Consider the following 23,183-nt stretch of genomic DNA (forward strand, 5'->3'; position numbering starts at 1 on the left):
CCTGTGACTCAGAGCAAAGTCAATTCAACCCTCTGTGCATCATTTTTCTCATCTCTAAAAGGGGAATAAGAGTAGTTGTTGTTGTCAAACTCAGTGAATTCAGTCTTAGAACAATAGTGTCTGGAACACAGTAGGCACCAAAGCAATGGGTTGTTCATTCTCATGCTACTGGTTTTCATTTCTTATAACTGAAAATTGAAACAAGTTAGAATAATCCTTAAATGCATAATTTCATAAACATTTTGATGAAAAAAATACACATGATGTTATCTATTTACAACACAAACTTTTCATTGTATATAATAATTGTTATTACATTGAAATATTTTTCTACCATCTTGTTTCTAAACTATCAAAGAAAACTCCAGGACTAGTCAAAAGTGAGCCTGGAGCTCATCAAAGTGTCTTTGGAGAAATACAGGCAGAGTCTAGATCTGGGGGGTAAAATTGAGACTGTCTTATAAAATAAAGGGAACAGTGCACTCAGAAGATATGGAGGATAGGCGTGCCATTTGGGAAAATACGTATAAAATACTGTGAGCATTAATAATATTTCAAAATTGCCAGAAAATCTTAGAAGTAGAAAAATCTGTGTCAGTGGGAAACCACTAAAAAACAATATGGTTGGTAATAGAAAGCTCTAGAACCTTCTTGATAAACCAGAAGATAAGCCTGGGAAAGTAGTTCATTCTTCTGTGGGCCCTTTGTTTTAGAACTTTGGAAATACACAGCCTATAAAATCTTGATTGGAGAAGGAAATGGCAACCCACTCCAGTATTCTTGCCTGGAGAATCGCCATGGACAGAGAAGCCTGGTGGGCTACAGTCCCTAGGGTCGCAAAGAGTCAGACACAACTGAGCAACTGAACATACATAAAATCTTAATAGAGGAAAGGAGATGCCTCATTACTGACTGACCAATTATACTTTCAGAGCTTAACACACACCACCGTGAGATAAAACCTGCCTTGTGACTATCGTTCAATTTTAAATTCCATAAATGTTTTCAATTGATATAAATGCATAAATAATGTGAAATTAACCAGAACCCATATATACTACTAATCATTGATTTTTGGTGGAAAGAGTTTAACGTACAGAGTTATAGGTAACTCACTAGTCTGTCAAAGATGTGATGGGTGTCAACTTTTCTGCTCACGTGCTTTCCTTGACAGATGAAGGGCTGAACCACGAGTGCAAACTTTGCAGCCAAACCTTCGACTCCCCCGCCAAGCTCCAGTGCCACCTGATCGAGCACAGCTTCGAAGGGATGGGCGGTACCTTCAAGTGTCCCGTCTGCTTTACAGGTAGGAAGATGATTCTGGAAAACTTGGGAGAGGTTCGTGGCCACATCACGTCTTTCCTACCAAGGCATACTTCCCACTGCTGTGGCCTTTTACAGATCTGACTGCTGTTCAATTTAGGGAGAAGATGTTTGATTTCTGCTGATTAGCACTATTGATTGCTGCCTACTTTAAAGGCTCAGACGGTCAGGAAGGTTAACTGTCAGGATGAACAAATGGCATTTTAAGTTCTCTCAGAAGTTTGCACTCTTCCGTGTCTAAAATGACATCCATGTTCCGTTCACTTTTCTCCCCTCGACGTTAAAAGGTTAGCGAGACAAAGGGAGCTTTTTCGTAGCAAGACGTGAGACTAAAAAGTACAGCCGTGTTGTCAACACATGTCTGTTATTTAAACACAGAGAATTTTATAACATTTCCCCATATGAAATTTAAAGTCATTATTAGAACCCTCCTCCAATTCTTTGAACTGAAAAACAGATTAGATGAGGTTTTATTTCCTGTGAATATCAGTCTGAGCAAACTCGGAGAGATAGTGGAGGACAGAGGAGTCTGGTGGGCTGCAGTCCACAAGGTTGCAAAGAGTCATACATGACTTAGTGACTGAACAACAACATTATGTTGACACTTTAAAGAAGAAACTTTAATGGGATGCTGTAACATTACAGTTTTCAGCAGAAGCAGCAGCAGCAAAAAAAAAAAAAAAATCAGAAACTGTAATTTGAAGCCGATAGGGGTTGAAATATGATCACACACGTTTCTGTTGCTCCTGTAACAGTGACAAAGTTATTTTGGAAAATCCTTTGTGATCGTTTTGCCTGTGTCTTGGACTCATTGTTCAAACCCCTCAAGGCTATGTGCCCTTCTTATTTGTCAGGAAAAGCAAAACAAAACAAAAATATATCCTTCTCTTAAAACTGCCTTCTTGGTTTGTGGAGCAAAATTCCAAAGCATTGATTATTAACGTTCACTGCATTCAGCCTGTAGATTTCTGTCCTGTGATTAAATAAAGAGCGAGAGGCCGTGTTCCAGTTAAATACTACCAGACTGTGTTGGTGGTTCTGTCTTTACCATTTGCCTGTGAGGCTCCTTCATTCAGTAGTTGCATCCCATTCGGCCACTCCTTCTTTTGGAACTATTTTTTTATTCCTCCAACTTATTATTTAAAATATATATATATATATATAAATAGATAGATAGATAGATAGATAGATAGATAGATAGATAGATAGATAGATAGATATACCGGAGAAGGCAATGGCACCCCACTCCAGTACTCTTGCCTGGAAAATCCCATGGACAGAGGAGCCTGGTAGGCTGCAGTCCATGGGGTCGCTGAGAGTTGGACATGACTGAGTGACTTCACTTTCACTTTTCACTTTCATGCATTGGAGAAGAAAATGGCAACCCACTCCAGTGTTCTTGCCTGGAGAATCCCAGGGATGGCGGAGCCTGGTGGGCTGCCGTCTATGGGGTCACACAGAGTCGGACACGACTGAAGCGACTTAGCAGCAGCATATATTATATATATATAATGTTTTTACTCTAACGTAGTATTTGTCTAAAGATACAATGCATCAGGAGTCTGACTTCTTTATATAAGTTCATAGTAAGTCTTCCTAAGGAGGACTGGTCATAGATCTCTTCAGGATTAAGACCCCTAATAAAATAGCCCTTTCATGTTATGGCCGGGAGCCTCGTAAAATGTGCTACGTTAGATGGAGATTCATTGCAAATCAGTATCAAAACCCCATTTCTTTGGGTTGATGTAGGTAAAAGACAAAAATGCATTAATCATGAACAGTCTGCTTTCCTGAACTGACAGACCTAAATTGTTTAGTGTATCTTGAAGTAATTTAAAACAAACAAACAAACAAAAAAACCCTCTTCCAATATAAAGCATGTTAAGTGCAAGAAGAAATCTGAGCAATGTTTAAAGTAATGAGAAATATGATTAAAATGTATGACTCACAAGAATAATATTCTAATATTTTAGGTTGGCTGGTAATTAGAATAATTTTAATGATTAGAATAGAGTCAAAGTCAAATGCCAGCGTCTTTCCCTGCCTATACAGATTAATATTGTAGATGTAAACTTTTTTAGGTCACAGTACACCAGGCATCCATCAGAAGTCAGTTCTCCCAACCCAAACACTGCCTCTGGCATATACAATTTAATTATTAATAGTATGTCTCCTAGGTAAACTGTTACACAGTCTTAGGGCCTTGTTTTGTAGTCATTAAAATTGAACATGTTTATATTATTGAAACCCTTGCATTCCGTGTGTAGGCTGAGTTGATCTTAAAGTATCCAAAGAGAATTTACCTGCCGTTCTGTTTCACATTTATAGACAGTGCCCCAGAGTAGCTGTGGGATATCATTTTTAGCATTAACACATTTAAATAGAGAACTGTTTGCTAGCTGTAACTTTAGGCAAATATCATAAACTGGGTTTTGGCATCTATGATTTTGTAACCTGTGGGTTGCTGAGAAATAAGAGTCATTTCTGTTCAGACAGTGCTGTGCGTTTGACAATTTTCATTTTAAGAGATTTATGGGGAGCAGGGCCACGATAAACCTTTACTTTGGAGCTGTTTGTGTTGAATTAGGTGCTTGGTAGAGTGCATCTTAACAAAAGCCAGAGACCCAACCCTAAGTATATGTGACTTTGCTCTCCCCTGGACCCTGGCAGTGGTCACACCCAGAAGGCACTCCATTCAGTCCATTCCTCTGCCACTGTTCACAGGGAGCCATCGACGGAGGGCGTTTTGGAATGAAAATAACCCCATGTTCACTCTCCTTTTATCATTTCAGTGTTTGTTCAAGCAAACAAGTTGCAGCAGCATATTTTCTCTGCCCATGGACAAGAAGACAAGATCTACGACTGCACACAATGTCCACAGAAGTTTTTCTTCCAAACAGAGCTGCAGGTAATGTCCCCATGGGGAGGCCTGGCATTGAACTTGGCCGCTCTACTTATAGGAAACAAGGGCATTTTAAGTCTGGATACACCGTATCGCTCACCCTGGGCCACCATGATGCTCTGTATGGATTGGGGCAAAGGGAAAATTAGAGGCTGGATTAACAGACACCAAAGTCATTTTGCCTCTGGCTGCTGTCAATCATAAAAAGAACTAGAACAGACCTATAATTGGACCTTCTGACCCAGTGTGATAGACTGCAGGGTCAGGTTTATTGGACTGTGGGATCATTCACCTCATTCGTCAGAGCCCATTCTCCCAAACCCTGTTTTATTCATGTTCTGTTCCCACTGGGCTTCAAGCTGGCTGGATGTCCAGGTTATTGTTGTCCTGAGGGGCTTAAAATTGGAAGGGAGAAGGGAAGAGAGGAAAGAAGCTATACTCTTGTCCAATATGTTTTTCTGCTTAATGGGATGGAATCTTTATTATTTAGTGGCAGCCTTTGGGTACAAATTTTGGCACCCAAAGATGTCAGCTTTGAATCCTGCAAAATGTGTGACCTTGTGCTTGTCAATGATGTTTCTGAACCTCGGATGTGAAGAAATGATAGACAGATGTAACATTCACAGGGCTGTTGTTAGATAAAATGAAATAAAAGCTCTGAATATGGGATATAAACTCTAAAATAGAATAGAAATGTTTGGTCAATTTGATTATTCTTAACAATAGGCTGGTATCAGTCAGAGACCTGGATCCTAACCCAGAAATGTCACTAATTATAAGGAAAATAAATGTTTTTTCTTCTTACTTCATCTGAAAAAATGGGTCTAATATATATCCTCATTTTTCAGATGGAATGAGATAAGAGTAATACTTTTTTAAATTAAATCTTGTTGGTGCCTTTGGAGGAGAATGAATTAGAATCCAGTTATTTCATTATTGTGAGGATTATTATTAACCGTAAAGTTATTTAGACATGCACTGGAGAAGGAAATGGCAACCTGCTCCAGTGTTTTTGCCTGGAGAATCCCAGGGACGGTGGAGCCTGATGGGTTGCCGTCTATGGGGTCGCACAGAGTCGGATATGACTGAAGCAACTTAGCAGCAGCAGCAGCAGGGTAAGGATGATGGTTTTTCCTTTGGTATCAAATTCCCTAAATAACCAGAAGAGGGTCTGATGTGGTTGACATGGTTGAGGTAGGACTAAGGGACCCAAAGCCCCACCCACTTCTTCATCTCCCATCCCACGCTGTGGACCCCAGGGCAGCTTTAGAGTTCCTTGGGCTGTAGGGAAGCCATATTTATGTGATTTTTTTTTTTTAAATAAGGAATTTATAGTTTATTAATAACATCTCAGTTTTTCTCCTATCAGTGAACACATAGCAAATAAAGACGTAAGATAAATGCATGGAAGAACGGGTGATGTCGTTTAGTTGTTATGAGAGTCAATGCACCAAAGTTAATGTTGCTATAGCACTTTTCATCACTTCGAAATGGAGAATTCTACTCTGTCACGTGTTTGTGCATTGAATACAGAAGATAGACCAAGTTAGACTATTATTTAAAAGTACATTTCATTAAAATAACCTACATTTCTATTGGAAAACATAATATTCTTACTGCAGTATGTATGGAAGGGTAAGTCCTTTGTGCTGAGATTTTAAAGGATATGGCCAGTACGCCTAATGATGCTATTAATTAATATGTAAACTGTGAAGCAGAATTCCTAATAGTTTAAAATCAAAGTTGTAGAGATTCTATAGAGACTGGCTTCCTGCTAGTGTTCTTGGGGGAAAGTATGCAACAAGTTCACTTTTGTAGATTCTAATGAGAACCCTAACCCTAACTGAGTGGGCTTCCCAGGTGGCTTAGTGGTAAAGAATCTGCCTACCAAGCCAGAGATGGGAGTTTGATCCCTTGTCGGGAAGACCCCCCTGGAGAAGGAAATGGCAACCCACTTCAGTTTTCTTGTCTGGGAAATCCCATGGACAGAGGAGCCTGGCGGGCTATAGTCCATGGGGTCACAAAAGAGTGGGATATGACTTAGTAACTTAACAACAACACGACTACTGACCTGGTGGCCACTTCAGTGTCTTTCATTAAAGCAACCCCACACTCTGGCTGTGGTGACATGTGGTACATTGGCTAGCAGACAAAAGTAAGCAATTAAAACATTCTCTGGACTCCAGGTTTCTTTCATAGTGTATTTTGGAGTTTCATGGACTGAACACTGTACAGTCTTTCCATTAGTGTACAGACCAGGGGTTCTCTACCTCTTTGATAGCAGGATGCCTTGACACTTAAAAATTATTGAAGACCACAAAGCACTTTGATTTACATGGGTTACTGTATACTGAGGGGCTTCCCAAGTGGCGCTAGTGGTAAAGAATCCACCTGCCCGTGCAGAGGGTGCAGGAGAAGTGGGTTCGATCCCTGGGTCAGGAAAACCCCCAGGAGTAGGAAATGGCAACCCACTCCAGTATTCTTGCCTGGAGAAACCCATGGACAGAGGAGCCTGGTGGGCCCCAGTCCACGGGGCCGCAAATGGTCCAACACGACTGAGCAACTGTGCACGCTCACATTATGTGTTGATATTTTCCATAGTAGAAATCGAGAAACACTTTAAACACAAAAATACACAAATTTGTGATTCTGTTCGCTGTCAGAGAAATTATATCTTCACATGTCAAGTAGCCCTTAGAAAATGCCACTGTACACTCAGGAGATAATGAGAGCATAAAGGGCAAACAGTGTTTTAATGTTATTATGAAGACAGTCTTGACTTCACAGACTCCCTGCAAGGATCTAGGAGACCCTCGGAGGTCCCCGAGCCACACTTTGAGAACTGCTGGTATAGAAGACATAGCATAGAACACAGAACTCAGTTTTTGAGTCTTTATGACCTTATGAGGTTAAACATCTCTCCAAACACCTCTGATTCATTCATTCACATTGTGATTTGAGCCAAAATAAGACTTCTTTCACAATCCGAAGCTGTAGACTTACTTTTCTAACCCCACCTCAGAATCATTTATATTTGGCCTTGATGTGAATACTCAGGCTCAAAATGTGTATCACTCCTTTGGTAAAACAGTATTTATAGTTACTTAATGTGTGATAATTATTACAAAGCTAGTATCCACAGTCATTGAAATATCTATGTAGGTCTGTTTTCTAAAATCTTCAGTAGTAACAGTGGCTTTTACTTTCAATACATTAAGGAAAATGGATCAGAGCTTACTTTTTCTAATTTTGAGACCTTTTGAATTTTTATGATTTAAACTTAGGGGCTCATAGTTCTGTGCGTTTGTCTTCATTCCCACATCACTTCACACCTGTGCTTAGAGGATGGAGTTAATATGACTTTAAAATATTAATTTCTTTTAGTTTCTATATAGAGAGTAGTTAAAGTACACTAAAAAATACAGTTTTGTTAATTTCTAAGAATAAGGGGGGAAATCAGCTGAAATTGAGGTGACAAGAGAAAATTAGATCAGTAACCAAAATAATAACCGAGTAGAAAATGGAAGCCCTTTTACCAGCCCACAGTATTTCATTCCTTGGTATGGAAAATTAAGAGATTTTAAAATTGGCCCATGTCATACCACTTAAACGCATCTACTTTTTTATGCCACCAAAGTTCAGAAAGGAGGATTTTTCACAAGAGACATTTTATAAACCAAATGCAATGCCGAAGAACTGGAGATTGTCAATTGGAAAGCATATAGTTTATTCAGTTCTTATTTTAGAGTGAGATTAATAGGGTAATTTTACAGAAATGCCCAGGAACATCACTGTGGTTGGGCTTCCCAGATGGTGCTAGTGGTAAAGAACCTGCCTAGCAACACAGGAGACCTAAGAGACATGGGTTCAATCCCCTGGCCAAGGGCAGGTCAATCCACTCCAGTATTCTTGCCTGGGAAGTCCCATGGACAGAGGAGCCTGGCGGGCTACAATCCACATTGTCACAAAGAGTCAGACACGACTGAAGTAAATTAGCACACACACACCACTGTGGTCATGGTGCATAAATGATTTAATGACCATAATAAACAATGTACATTTCTTTCACTGTTTATACCTATTTGAAAACACAAAAACATCTTTTTAAGGATAGAAGTGCTTTGTTGAGTATAAAATCTTACACATACACCCACAGAGATGTGTTGTTTTCATTAACATCACCTACAATACTAGTCAGAATTCAGATCGTTCCTCATAATACACTTCCATCTTTAGGAATGAAGGACTCAAGTGTCATCCTTTGACATTACAGACCACAGTTGCTTTTCGAATTAAGCAAGACGCAATGTCTGTTTCTAAGAACACTGTCCAGACTTGCCAGTGTGGAAGCTATTGTCTTCGCATGACCCTGAATCCTTTCCGACCAGAAGTTCCAAATGCCAGTCCAGAGAAGTGTAATGTGTAATTCCTGGCAGGATATCATCTTTTTCTACTAGTAGAGTTTTCCTCCCTTTTTGCAAGGAATTCTAATATACTTAAAAGGCCACCTAGCATGCTGGTCGGGAAGATGTGCCTTGGAATAAGAGTGCATTATTTGAACTAACTTAACATTTTGTTATTTTAAAAGCAAATGAATATGTCGAATGTTTCACATGTTTTCCTAATAGACCTCAAAACTTTTCCTGCAAAACTTAAGGAAGCTGCTTTGAGAAAATAGTATGGTCCAAGAATAATATCCTACAACGCATATTTGTATCCAGAATGGTTTATACAGGTGTGAGCAAGTGGTGTGTTTGTAAAAATTCTGTTGAATAGGCCACTTTCTTTCAATACAGTAATTACTGTTTCATTGGTGCCTCTAGAAAAGCTACAATTCAGTGTCAGTGATCAAACCATCCTCTTCCAATGGGTCCCCGTAGTAAGTTCTCTGATGCATCATGTCATGACTTGACATGATGCTTAACATGACTTGGAGGGAATTCCGGTGGTGGGAAGAGAGGGAATTGGCCTGATTGAACTTGAGGCCCTGAGATTTCTGGTATTAAGTTTCTTTTGAGTCAAAGATTATTTTGATACTTGACCTTGTCTTCATTAGTCCATGGATGCAGTATTTTCCACATGGAAAATCTAGAAGTGATTTGGCATTCTGAGGGATACACCAAGACTTTCAGATATCGCTGAAGTTTAAATACATAATGGTCTCTACAGCTGTTTGGTTTTCTTCTCAAATCACTTTCCCACCAAATCAACCTGAGTTCGATGGATATTTTTCACACCACAGCTTAATTATTGCTCAAGTTTTATGGTCATATTTCTGAAAGGAAGATGAATTACACCAAGGGGGTGGGATGCACAGGACAGCAGTACAGTATTGAAGTGTGGCTGCCACGTGGCTGACTGGACCAGCTCACTGGCTTAGCTCTTTACCTAAACCAGCCTTTTAATCATTGTTATACAGGCCCATGCCTCACAGTATTAAGTAACACATGTGGAGGCATTTAAAGGTCCTTGTTGGGACTTCCCTGGTGGTTCAGTGGTTACAGCTCCACACCTTCACTGCAGGGCCCATGGGATCCACCTTTGCTTGGGGAACTAAAACCCCACAAGCTGCATGGCCCTGCCAAAAATAAAACTAAAAATAGAAGGTTGAACGTATTTTTTTTTAAGTGAACCTTAAAAAAATGTCCTTGTTAACAGCCCAACCAGAGATAACTTACTATAGATTGCTATCATCCCCTGTGCCATTATTTGGTTAAAAAATATATATTTATTGATTTAAAATCTTTATAAAAATATAATTTTATCACTTTAAATATACCATGGCCCCAAGCTCTCTATGACATATCAAAAATAATTAGAAATATATCATCTTTACTGTCTACTAAAAAAGATAAGATTTACATATGATTAATGCTCACATGAGGTAATGTGTAATAAATAGTTCTAAGTATTCCAAGAGAAGATGTTTATTCTCCAGCTGGGATAATCGAGAAAGCCATCACGTGGGAGGCATTCAAGCTGGTTTTGAAGGACGGATATGATTTTGATATCTGTGAATGTGAGAGAGATCACCATCCATAAAAATCTCAAATAATGATTATTTTAAAAATAGCTTTCATGGGGTTTTTTCCACTTGTTTTATTTTACTTTGATTTCTCTATTGGCATCTTAGTGCAAGGGAAGAGGGCATGAAGTACAGAGAACAATCACCAGCGTTTGATTTTGGTCATTGTTCCTTACAAGCGATGGCCTCTGAGCCTTGGTTTTATCATCGGTAAAATGGGATGTGCTGCTGCTGCCGCTGCTAAATCACCTCAATCGCGTCCAACTCTGTGCGACCCCATGGACTGCAGCCCACCAGGCTCCTCCGTCTGTGGGATTTTCCAGGCAAGAACACTGGAGTGGGTTGCCATTGCCTTCTCCGAAAATGGGCATGTAGGAGACAACAAAGCATTGCGCCCAGTTCCCAGGGTCCTGGTGAGAGTGCGGTGGAGTAGCTGACGCTAGGCCCTCAGTGCAGAGTGCGAAAGAGGAGAGGCCTTGGAGGAGCTCTGGTTCCCAGGTCCTCTCCCTGCTCCCTCTCACTGACTTCAGTAAACAAAATCAAGATCCATCATTACCTGGAAATGAAATCTCTATCCCAGACATGTCCTGTTTCCTTACTTCTCTGTTCTAGTTCACTGGAATAATTTCCCAATTAATCATACCTTGACATAGTTTCATGTTAATTGGTTTCCAGGTAAAAATTCTTATTTTTAAGCCTTCATGTTTTTCAAGGGATGTAAGAGCCTTGAGCTTCTTTTTATTTTTGGTTCATCTTTTTAGCACACAATGGGAAAACTGAACATTAAATTTGCTTTCGGAAACATTATTTCAAAACCCTACCTTTGTTCCCGCCCTCTTTCCAAATTAGAGATAAGTGGCCAAAACAAAAAGTTTTATCTGGCCCCTTTACATAAGACAAGGTAGGATCGAAGTGTGGTGTGGGGAAAGGTTTATTTTAGTTTTGTTTTCATTTTTTTCTCTGGGTCAGGAGGATATTCTCTTTTGCAAACAAGAGCAGTGGAAAAGTGTGTGTTACTGCTCACAGCACTTCTAAAAGAAGTGCCTTTAAAACTGTGTGCACCCCCCGCCCCATAATCTTGTTTTCACAACTTTCCTGTAGTTTTCCATTGCTCTGTTTTTATTTCTAACAGAGCTTGAAATAGCTTTCATTATTCCCAGGTAGCACTAGTGGTAAAAGAACCCACCTGCCAGTGCAGGAGATGTAAGATATGTGGGTTCAGTCCCTGAGTAGGGATGATCCCCTGGAGGAGGGCATGAAACCCACTCCAGTATTCTTGCCTGGAGAAGTCCATGGACGGAAGAGCCTGGCGGGCTACACTCCCTAGGGGCACAAAGAGTTGGACACAACTGAAGCGACTTAGCATAGCATAGCATCCACACTCCAACTGGAAGACTCAGAACCCTGTCCTACTTTGTCTCTTATCATTCAGTTTCCCTTTGGGACCCTCAGATTGGAAAGAACTGCCCATCACTGCATCTGGCCCGCCATAGCCAGGTTCCATATTGATCATTTGGGAGAGGACAGTCAGTGTGGGGGGTGAGGAGAGACATAAGGACATACGTCGTGCCTCTTCCTGGGTGGCCTGCACCTGCTACCTTCACTCTCCACTTCCTTCCATCCATTGGACCTCTGTGTCTCTTGTTCTCGGGGCCAAAATCACAGTCCCTAAACCACCTTATAGACACGGAAGTCTGCAGTAGTATAAATCATGTGCAGTGAACATGTGGTTCTGGAACTGGTCCGCTTCTCCGCCACCTCCTCTCTCTGCTTTGTGGGCCTTCGGGGCTTTTGAAGTAAATTGGTGCTACAGCAGCTTCCACTTAATTTGCCCAGTGGTTAAATTGATCTATCTCTTTTATTTGATCCGATCTCCAGGAACCGAATCATTTGCATTGATTTATTGATTGGAGCTGTGTTTTCACCATTACTTTTGATCACTTTCAGCTGTTAATATTGGATAATTCAATCAGGATTGATTGGCCTTACCATTGAAGGTAGAAAGTTAATCATATAGGACAAAGAAATAGGGCGCCGCTCACCTTGGTTTGACTGTTTACTTCTCTCTCTCTCTCACCCCTCTCCTCCCACCCTGCATCCATTCTCTTCCTGTCATCTAAGCAGTAGCAAAAAGCTGGGGGTTTTCTTGAGTAAAGAAGGGAGTTTAAAATTTTATAGCATTCACAGTGCATCTAAAGATGAGGTAGTTTTATTCTGCTTTTAATAAAACTGCACCTAGAAATTAAGCAAACATCCATCCAGAAAGATGGATAAGCAGGACTGTCACAATGAACTCATTTGGACTCAATGAGTGAATGCATTTTCAATTACCCATTTTGTACCAATAAATGCCTAATCTGTGTATGCATGCTTGGAGGCACAACCTGGGCTCACCTTTTTCTGAATTTGGCCCTCACCGATTCACCATGTGTCCTGCTCATCAGATTTTTAAGAATCAAGCAGTTAATAGGACCAGAGGAAGAGCAACAGAGGTCTCGGCCAATAAGCGGAAAACCACTTTATTTACATTTGAATCGTTTCTACGGCACCCCAGCTCAGTTTTTTAAAATTCTCCATCCATTAATTTCTCGATGTTCCTATCGACGGCTGGTTTTCGCTGTTAAAAGATGGAGCACCACCTCCCCGTTCTAGGACTCGTTCCCTCCCTCCAACAGCCCTGTTGTTAGCGATCTGCCATGACATTATTTTTTTGTCTGGCCCAGAGTTGACGACAGATGGCCATCTCGGAACTGCCATCAGTGCGACTTTATGGAGCATTCAGCTAGGGTGTACTGAAGAGCACTGCGGCCAGTGCGCAGCCCCCTCCTCTCCCCCCTACCCCCTGGAAACTTTCATCACCTCTGCCACATTCCGCTTTGGCTGGGCTCTGCTGGCCCTGCTGTCTCCTGGGCCGCCAAGTCAGCTTGCTGCCACGGCACCAGAAGATCTGCCTCCATCAGGAACGAGAAACTGCGGGCACAGCTGTCCTACAAAGACAGCTCTCTGCCTCGGCGCTTTTGTAGTCCGATCCCCAGGAGAGAGCTGGACATCCACGTCTCTAGAACATTCCACAATCCAGGGAGGCAGCTTGAAGTCCCCACACGTGTTCCGATTGCAGATGTTCGCTCCACACGCGGATCAGTTTCCTCCACATTCGCAGAGACATAATGCCGAGAATAGACTCTTTGTGTTTGCAAAGTTAGATTGGACTCTTGAAAAACACCACTGCTTGTGGCAGTTAGAGTCAGTGCGAGGGTCATCATGGGCTTCGACGCTCAATCCCCTAAAATGAGCAAAGAATTCACTCCAGCATCTTCCAATCCATTGAAGTGGCAATCCCTCTGCCGGCCGCATGAAACGAGCTGTTGCTGAGTGTTTGGAGCAAGATTGATAGGCTGTTCTTGATCGAGTTTGCTAAGGCCAGGCAGCTTCAGAGCCAAGCGTGTATTTTAAGGGGAATTCACATTTGTATCCTTTATTGTTATATTTGCAGCGAATCTACAGCTCCTAACAGGCTGTGCCCTGCAGCTATGAAGGAGCGAATTCCCCCTCAACCGGGAGAGAGCGGGATTCTGTGAAAGCCTGCGATGTGGCAGGCGAGAATAGTGCTTAAAAGCGGTGCTCACGGTGCTGTCATTGAGAACAGCAACTCCAAGGCTTTAAATGGGAGTGAGAGGCAGGGTAAACGAGGCCTTTAAAAGTGGTGAAATTCTAAACTGCCTAAAATAACAGGCCTCCTTCATTGATAACTTCATTGAGAGAGTGATGTCGGGGAGCTCACTGGCCAGGACCCACTTTCACTTTCCAGTAAAGAGGCGGGCAGCGTTTGCAGAGGCGAGGCTTTCCCCCTTGTACCCAGCGTGTCTGGGAAGCCGGCAGGCTTTCTTTAGTGGCTTCCTCTGGCTTTGGTGCGGCCCCTCAGCTGGCAGATAAACCATCTCTTGCTGGAAACCCGAATTGCCCGTAAAAGGTTTCCTTTTTCGCATTGCCAAGACTTAATTCTATAATCATCTGACTTCCACCACTGGGCACATCTGCGAAGTGCGTGCGCCTTCTAGACACATAAAAGGCTACTGTGACACCATCAGCTATCAGCAGTGCGCTTCACTCTGCTTGGGAGTTTATAAGCGGGGAGAGGTGTTTGTGCAGGAAGATAGAACCGTCTATTCGCCATGAGCCAGGCACTAAGACCTCACCCTCGTGCTCAGTTATAATTCATGACAGTACTGGTGGGAAGCCCTCATCTCTCTGTGGAGTTAATGCATCTCCACTGAAGCCTGCTGAGAGCACCCTGCGTCCCCGCCCACCATCTGTGCCTCCACTTGCAAGCGCAGGCTCTCTCTCTCTCTCCTCTCTGTTACTCACTCTTTCCTGAGATCTCTTGGTATTAATATTGTCAGCTACTACCCACTTTGTAAAGGTGACTCTCCAAAACAGGCTTGTTGTGTTACGAGTGGAAGAGCTAGAAGGGACGCCTTCCACTGTGGTGAAATGTCTTATTTGGAAAATGTCGATTAGAAAGGGATGGGGAGGCAGCGGTGCCCTTAAACCAGTCACAACCTCCGGGGTAGTCCAGGATGCTCTGCCAGTCCCTGGCTAGTAAAGGGGCACCTGTGGTCCATGGTGAGAGGCCTCACAGGGTAGACATTACGATTCAGGTTAATCCTGTTCTGAGCCAGAGTGCAGAGTCCAGAGCTGAATCTGAAGAGATGTTTGCCTGCTCTGTCCAGGGGCTTGGACCAGCTGTGGGGGCCAACCCAGGCCAGCACACCAGCCCCTCTGTGAGGAGATGCTGGCCACCCTGAGAACAAGAGCAATTGTTCCAGGGCCACTCAAAGCCTCAGCTCAATGTGGTCAAGCCTTGGGTTTTACAGAACCCCCCCAAAATAGCCATGGTCATTTGTGAAGCGGAATGAGCAGAGGTGGCCAAACTCCCAAGCTCCCTGCAGTCCAGAGCCGGCAATGGTTTGTTCCCACCCAGTCCCAGCTCCTCAGTGCCCACTGCCTCCCTCTTCCCCTCCCTGATTCCCACTCCCCACTCCCCCCCTCGGGGCCACGAGGCCAGCATGGGTTCAAATAAAAGATGAGCGCACACCTCCTTGAGCACGGCTGACCCCAGATGAATGTTCAGTGTTTCACAATATGTGCTCTTAACAGAGCCTGTTGTTAGCACTCCTTTAATAAGATAAAGCAAAACCAGGCCGGGGACACCAGCGGATGAATTTAATAGATGTGATGCCATGAGCTACCTCCTGTGTGAGACAGTGCTAAAACAGCCTTTCTCTACTTGAGACTCGGGCTTACCCAAAGAGCCGTCCCAGCTCCGGAGGCGAGGTGAGAGGTCACCCACTAAGACAGTAGCACCCACACTGCAGTTCAGCCTTGTGTGTAATTGGTTCTGAATCTCCTCCTGGCGTCTGGCTGGTGCTCGTCCCATCGTCTCGCTCACCCTCCCAAGGAAAAGTAGGGCAGGGAGCTGGCTGTGCGCCCTGTCCAGGTTTTCCTGGGTGAAAGATCACTTGGAGATGACACAGCTGAGTAGTCAGCCTGAAATCCTGGTTGGTATTTTATTAATTTTGCACCAAGATAAATCCTGAAATTCTGACAAACTCCATGACAGGTGAAATTCCTTCTTGCAGCATCTGCTCAGCAAGAGGCTGCTCATTTCGTTCTGTTCCGAGGCAGGCAACAGGAGGGCAGCTTTCTAATCAGCCCTCAAAGGACCCCCAGCCGCCCCAGAGTCTCCGGCTGATTGAATAACTCCTGGGCCTCTTCCCCTAGGCCTCCATCAGCGGGGGTCCTGTGGAAAGCAATCTCCTGCAGACTGGCACTGAAGAGAGCTTTAAACCACCATTTTCTGCTCTCCAGAGGAGCCTAGAGTACTAAAAGATAGATGGACTGCAGATATTTTATGAGAAACTGTCAGAAGAAGAGCAGAGTAAATGTTTTTTTTCTTCTTCTTCTCCGAGTCACACACTACATCACTGTTGAATTTCTCCCAGAATCTTTTACATTTAAAGGAAGAAATTAATTGGTTGCTAACCTTTCACTCCCCCCTCCCTTCTTCCTCGTTGTCTTCCTCTCTCTTTTTTTTTTCTTAAATATTCACACAGAGGCCCTTTGCTTAACCACAGTTGCAGAAAATCAGTACCATTTGCAATGAAATATTTATAATGACAGAATGAAAAATTGGATTCATTTTCTGGACTGTAGCCGAACAGTCTGCAACTTTGTGTGGTATTGTTAGGCCTTCCCCCCTCTTCCTCCCTTTCATTGGAAGCTTGTTTGAAAACAGGGCACATGGACGTTTACCTATGCTTTGGAGGGAGGCCTACCAAAACACAGAACCCATTTCTGGGCTTTTTTTAAGGGAGAGAAGAGCTTATTTTCGTCTGTGCTGCCACGTGGGGGGCACTTGGGCTGTGGCCCATAAAAAGGCAGAGAGGATATGAACCCGGTCAAAAGAAAGAGTGTTGGCTCTGCGGGGAGGAGCTGGGACAAGTTTACAGGGAAGGCAGGAGCCGGTCTGGCGCACACTATCTGCACTCTGAGCTGAGCACAGACAGCAGCCACAGGCCCTGGAGGCTCGGGCAGCTGTATTTGGGAAGTGGGAAGGCAGGATAGAGGTGTGCCAATAGATACTGAAATACCCGACCTCACCTTCTCTTTCCCCCTTAGCGTTTGCTGCCATGGGCTTTCTTCCCACGTGATCCCACATTCAGGGCTGCCTTCTTTCTAACCAGGGTTAACGACTGCATTTTTTTCTCCCCCCTAGAGATGAAAGACAAAAGGATTTTGCTAGGACAGTCCAGCGGGCTTGTATTTCAAACAAGCCCGCCTCAACCGGGCAGGGCCACCACAATGCATCCATTCTTCTTCCTCGACTTGATTGGATTTGCAGCAAGATGCCTGCGAAGTACATTCCAGGCTCCCAAATAAGTTTCACTTACTACTGCACAGCCAGGCCCAGAGAGCTGGTCCACTTCTCCTCCCTCCTTTGTCGGAGCCTGATAGGGTATTCACATCCATTCTTGGGACCCCCGCTCAGGCTCTTAGGCCAGCCCTCCAACATAACCTTTTATCCGTTCCCTGGGTCTAAATAGTTAATGTTGTTTTCTTTAGGGTCCCCCCCCCCAAGTGAGAACAGTTCTAGCAGATTTCAGCATGAATACAGGCCAGTCCAACTCAAATCTGCGGGTTTCGCTCACTAAATTTGCATCCTGCATTGCCGACTCCACAAGATCAATAATCCATATTTTAGTGTATAATAAAAGCTGCCTGTAATTGAATTAGCTCATTCATTCCATCTGATTAGCCCTGTTTTATTCATGGAGAGGAAAAATAATACAAACGTACCTTCTCCAACCTATTGCATGGTGTGAATATAAAAGAGCCCTCAGCACCGTGAAACACATTTATAAAGATGATGGAGCGTTAATTTCAGTATTTGTTTATCCTAGGAATAGGAATAATGTGAGACGCATCACGCGGCACTTTTGTGGTGATAACGTCAACGTTCACATCTACTGTGTCAATCTGTCTTCTAGTCAGCCTGGCATGAGTAGCCTATAGCAGGTCTCTCTTCTGACCAAAACCAAGAACGCTCCTCAGTTCTGAAGGACAGCTGGGATAAACAGTCTGTGGTACTTGCCCTTGGAGAGATCCACCTTAAGAGATTTCACCCGGAGGTCATTACCTCTTATCCATCCATGGATTACCATTTGCAAGCCTTTTGATTGCTTACTGTCTTCTCTTTGAAGCAAAGTCTTAGCACATGTTTGAACCTGGGTGACGAGAAACACTGAACAGAAAAGTTGTTCCTCATTATTGAGACCCCGGGCTCTCAAGACATAGCCCAGCCCGTGTGTGACATGTCCTCGCTCAGCGGTTTCAAGTTTTCACACAGGCTTCTAGGTTTGTCTTTTCATTGCCTCCCCTGAAAAAAGGATTTGGAGAAGGATGCTGACAGTTCAGCACGAAATGGTGTGTGTTCTGACACAAAGTGCATTCATTGTAGCTTAGGAATCTAGCCTGAAGTTATTTTCTGCAGCATTTCTTTGATTCAGGGGAGAAAAAGAATTTTCCATACAAGTGTATGTTTTAGGATGTGACAATAACTGTTCTCCGTGGCTGTGCATGAGTTCATCAAAATGTTTTCATTTATCCGTTATTACTACTGGCTTTCTGGAGGATCGAGGGTAAGGGGGAAAAAATGTTTGGGCATTAGTTTTTCAACAACTTAGGTTAGTCGGAAATATATTCCCAAGTAAATGGGAACTGTAATCATGGCAGGTTGAGAATCAATCTTTTCTGCAGACCAGGAAAGGAGCAGTGAATAGCATTCATTTAGGTACTGCCAGATGTATTTCTGCAAGGGGTGTGCCTTGCCAAGCACTTTGGGTGATTTTAAGTGTTATTAAGCAGACTTACGGGCCCTCAGGATAGAAGTAAAGGACCCCGGGGGCAGAAATTCCTGGTGGAGGAACATTCCAGGGCAAACGCATCCTCAGAAAGAGAAGCGCCCAAATGCAGACAGGATTTGAATAGCTAACAACTCTGGGAATATTTCTCTTCCTCTTGTCCAGCTCCCTCTATGTTGTGGCTGGTTTGCATTTGTGTTTGAAGTGCGAGGCGGTTTAATGAAGTTATTCTTTTATAAATTTTGCAACACTGAACCAAGCATGAGGGCTTTAAATTAGAATAAGTGCCACTTCTGTGTGGCAGGTTCCTTTGAGGACTGATTAGAATGAGGCCTCCCGCCGCCCGGTCCTTTCTGCATGGGAGCCTTGGTGCACGAGCTTGTTTACACCTCACCTTTGAATTTGCACAAGTGTGCACTATGCCTGCAGCCTGGCCCACTGATAGCGGAAGCTGCCTTCCTTCCAGGATCATGTTAAATATTTCACTTTAAGGAGTTATTTTTTAAATTATATTGCTTCATTGTAATGAAGTAAAATGAATGTGGAGTAGCAAATTATATAAGGATATGAGGGTTATAGATTACTCTCACCATAGCTACAGCACATCTTTGTGTGGGGGAATTAAGGGGCTGTCTTTCTAGAAGCTATGTGCACCGTGAGGAGTGAGGAAACTGTTCCATAGAGACCAAGAAGCAGTGTCAGAAAAGATGCCCAGGAAATGGGAAGAGAATGGGAGTGTAATCTGTGGGTTTATGAAGCAAATAGAGGCTCTTTTGGACAGAGAGTGGGGGTGGAGTATAGTTCTGCCATTTGAAGACCTGAAAGATTCTGGAACAAAAAGAGATGAGGGGCAAAAGGGAATCCACGGATATCTAAGACCACAAAGTTCCATGTAGGATGAGAGATGCACTTAGAGTTCCTGATTTCCTCTCTCCCTGCCTGGGTGCACTGGCTAATAAACAGGGATGATTTCAGAGGAGGAGGAGTCAGGGGATTTGAAACTTTCTCCAGTACGCAAAAACATTTAGGGAAAGGGGAAAGGAAAGGGAATATGTAAGATTAAAAAAAAAAAAAAAACCCACGAAACTTGAATGCAGAATTATTTCTCCATTCTTCAAAGGAGGATTTTTTTTTTTTTTAATTTAAACTGCTGCTGCTGCTAAGTCGCTTCAGTCGTGTCCAACTCTGTGCAGCCCCATAGACGGCAGCCCACCAAGCTCTCCCGTCTCTGGGATTCTCCAGGCAAGAAGACTGGAGTGGGCTGCCATTTCCTTCTCCAATGCATGAAAGTGAAAGTGAAGTCGCTCAGTTGTGTCTGACTCTTAGCGACCCCATGGACTGCAGCCCACCAGGCTCCTCCATCCATGGGATCTTCCAGGCAAGAGTACTGGAGTGGGGTGCCATTGCCTTCTCTGAAATTTAAACTGAGAGATAGCCAAATAGAATTGGGCTTGTAAAATATTTGTATTTTGAAAGGCTTTTCTTAGAATTTAAAACAAAGCCTACTTGGGGCTCCTTCTAATTGCATTCTCCACGCTGGAATATGAGCCTTCGGGGACCCAAAGATCAAAGGCAAACGTGAGGAGTTTCACCTGTAGAACCCAGTCACGCATGTAACTCCCGGCTCCATGGCACACGCTCATGCCAACATCCAGTGGAGGCATGGGTGTGTGCATGGGCACATATGCACACACACTTATTCTTCTGAAGCTCAATTGTGGAAATTACTGGACTTCCTTGGTGGCTCAGACTGTAAAGAATATGCCTGCAATGCAAGAGACCTGGGTTCAATCCGTGGGTCAGGAAGATCCCTTGGAGGAGGGCATGGCAACCCACTCCAGTATTCTTGCCTGGAGAATTCCGTGGACAAGGGAGCCTGGCAGGCTACAGTCCATGGGGTTGCAGAGTTGGACACAACTGAGCTACACACACACACACACACACACACACACACACACACACACACACACAGAAATCAGGACACTGTCCTCTCCTAGTTCTATTTTCTGTATGTGTATTTCTGACAGCAGATGCCCTAGGAGACAAGTATTTGGTGGCTTATGATGAGGAAAGATGGTTATTCTTCATGATTTATAACATGTTGACTTACTCTCACTGTGAGTTTACCTCCTAGACAGCGTGGCAGTGTTTTTAATAATAAGAAATAACACAAGGAAGTGGCATTTCGTTCGCTTTTTGTCCAAGTTCAAGACACTATTTTTCATAATTATTGGGAATTGGTTGAAGGGAATCCTTGTCCATATCAAGCGGAAAAGCAGGAAGAGGTCTTGCTTCCTCCTCCTTCCTACAAAGGTTACCCTTTGAATATAAATTACTATGCCTTGTGCTTCTCCCATTCTAATCAGATGACCTTTTGCGTCTGGTGGACCAGAGTTTAAATCCTAAGCCTGCCAGTCAGTTTTTAAATCAATGCCCTCTTCCAACAGCTTCCAGGTACATAGCTTTCAATAGATTTCAAAAACAGGAGTGAAATAAGCAATGAGGGTGGAAACTTGCCGCTGACAGTCAAACAGCCCAACCTGACTGCAAGATCTTGGGCCAAGCAGTGTGATGGTGGGTCATTTCACTAACTGAATGCTTTACCAGAAAACTTCTGTGATTCAAAATCTAAGAGAAAAGGGAGGAGCAGGAAATATGTAACATTTGCGAGAGGACATTGCTGAGCAATTATCAATTTAAGCTCCCATTCTTTGCTGCTAATTACTACAGGAGACTGTTGAGTATTTAAGAGAAATTTGTTTAATTGTGTTTGACTCGGTGGGGGGCTGGTGGAGTGGGGTGGGGGTGCAGTGAATGTAACTTGAGCATCCTGAGTCAGTTGTGCACCCAGAAGCCAGGCAGAGAAGAAATTTGTATTCGCGCAAGATGAACAAATTTCAGTGTCAGCCAAGCCTTCTTTTTCCTTCCTTCCACAGATTTATTTATCTTTAAGGTATCTAAAATTAGAGCACGAAGAAGGGGCACTGTTCACGGATGTAAAATTGGAAGGAGGTCATTCTTAACCTTGTTTACAGATGTTCTAGTTTAGAAAGCGCCAGTGTGATAAATTAAACATTACAGGGGGAAAAAATTAAAGCTTAGCAACAACTGGCACATGGACACATCTGTCTGTGAAGCACTGACTTAATCCCTGAATATCTTATTAGACTGTATTGCCTATCAAAGCCTTCTGTCTCACAATACACTAGGATCCTGCAGTTCTAGAATCTGAGCAGAATCTTTAAGCTCTGGACTCTCATTTTTGCTGGCTTTCTACAGTTGGATTTAAATTTTCTGTTGGCTCCATGCATGTAAACAGGTCGCTCAACCCATTGTTCTCTTTTAAAAATAAACTTTGTACTTTTAATGTATCTCCCAGTTGCCCTTTGCTCTTTTTAGCCTTTTCTTCCAATTCGGCCCCTTATTTTTTTTTTTTTTTTCCCCTCATTGTAGTAGCTAGGTCCCTATCAGTTCTTTCAAAAAGCAAACTTTCAAGCTTGTCTTATATGCAAAACAGATAGGAGTCAGCTAGCCACTGAAATCTCACTACCATTTTTAAGTGAGAAATGAGAAACAAAAATGTTACCAAGTTAACATTGGGCATGTATGACCTGTCAGCAGCATTTGTCTCTCTTTGAAGCTGGTGGACCACAGTGGCTTGTTTTATTTCTCTGAAATATTTACTTGTCAAAATACTAGACATTGTTCTATATTAGCAATGTGGTCATGACATTCTTTTAAAAATGCAACTTTACTTAGGCTTTTGACGACTCAGGCTAGACTACTTTGGCCTCCTTGGTGGCTTAGATGGTAAAGAATCTGCTCATAATGTGGGAGACTTGGTTTTGACCCCTGGGTCAGGAAGATCCCCTGGAGAAGGAAATGGCAACCCACTCCAGTATTCTTGCCTGGGCAATCCCATGGACAGAGGAACCCTGCAGACTAAAGTTCTTGGGGTCGCAGAGAGTTGGACACAACTGAGCAACTAACACTTTAACTCTTCAGGCTACTTTAGGTAGGTATTCTTGAGATGTTGTTCACCACCATTGGCTTTCCCAGCACACATCGTGAAAATAAGCTCTGTTTGAAGGGACCTCCATCTGCCTGCCCAGCCGGATGGATCTCCAGCCCCCCAGGGATCAGTCACCCCCAACTCCATGATTCTCAGCCTGGCTCCTGTTTACCTTCCCCCTGGGGCCTGTCTCTGTCTTCTAACCTCCTCTTCCTCATCATCACTCTAGCACCAGGCAAGCATGACTTGTCCAAGAACTAAGCTCAGGAGGTGAGGTGCCCTTTCTCTATGATCCATTGTACCCAGTCCTCCTGTCCCTGGTGAGTGCCCTAATGGTGAGCATCTGTCTGGGCTCCATAGTCAGCCCAGCCCAGGGATTAGAACATAGCAACTGGTACCACTCACCAGTTGCTTCTTCGCAGAAGCCAGTTCAGCCATGGAGTAGCTATAAGACCTTGAAAGTTGGCTTCAAGTCTCTGGGACTTGATTTCATCATTTATG

The 23,183-nt window shown here is 43.3% G+C and overlaps 1 protein-coding gene across 5 annotated transcripts in view; it reads left to right on the forward strand.

The window, feature by feature from the left end:
• The window catches only part of ZNF521 (zinc finger protein 521), a 313,735-nt gene that overhangs the window by 279,829 nt on the left and 10,723 nt on the right, over positions 1-23,183 (forward strand). For all 5 annotated transcript variants that reach the window (XM_018039577.1, XM_018039579.1, XM_018039578.1 and 2 more), the window contains 2 exons: positions 1,175-1,306; positions 4,116-4,231. In XM_018039577.1, the coding sequence (XP_017895066.1) occupies positions 1,175-1,306; positions 4,116-4,231 (248 nt within the window). The remainder of the gene's footprint in view (positions 1-1,174; positions 1,307-4,115; positions 4,232-23,183) is intronic.

Source organism: Capra hircus, chromosome 24, assembly GCF_001704415.2.
Source record: "Capra hircus breed San Clemente chromosome 24, ASM170441v1, whole genome shotgun sequence".
Classification (NCBI taxonomy): Eukaryota; Metazoa; Chordata; class Mammalia; order Artiodactyla; family Bovidae; genus Capra; species Capra hircus.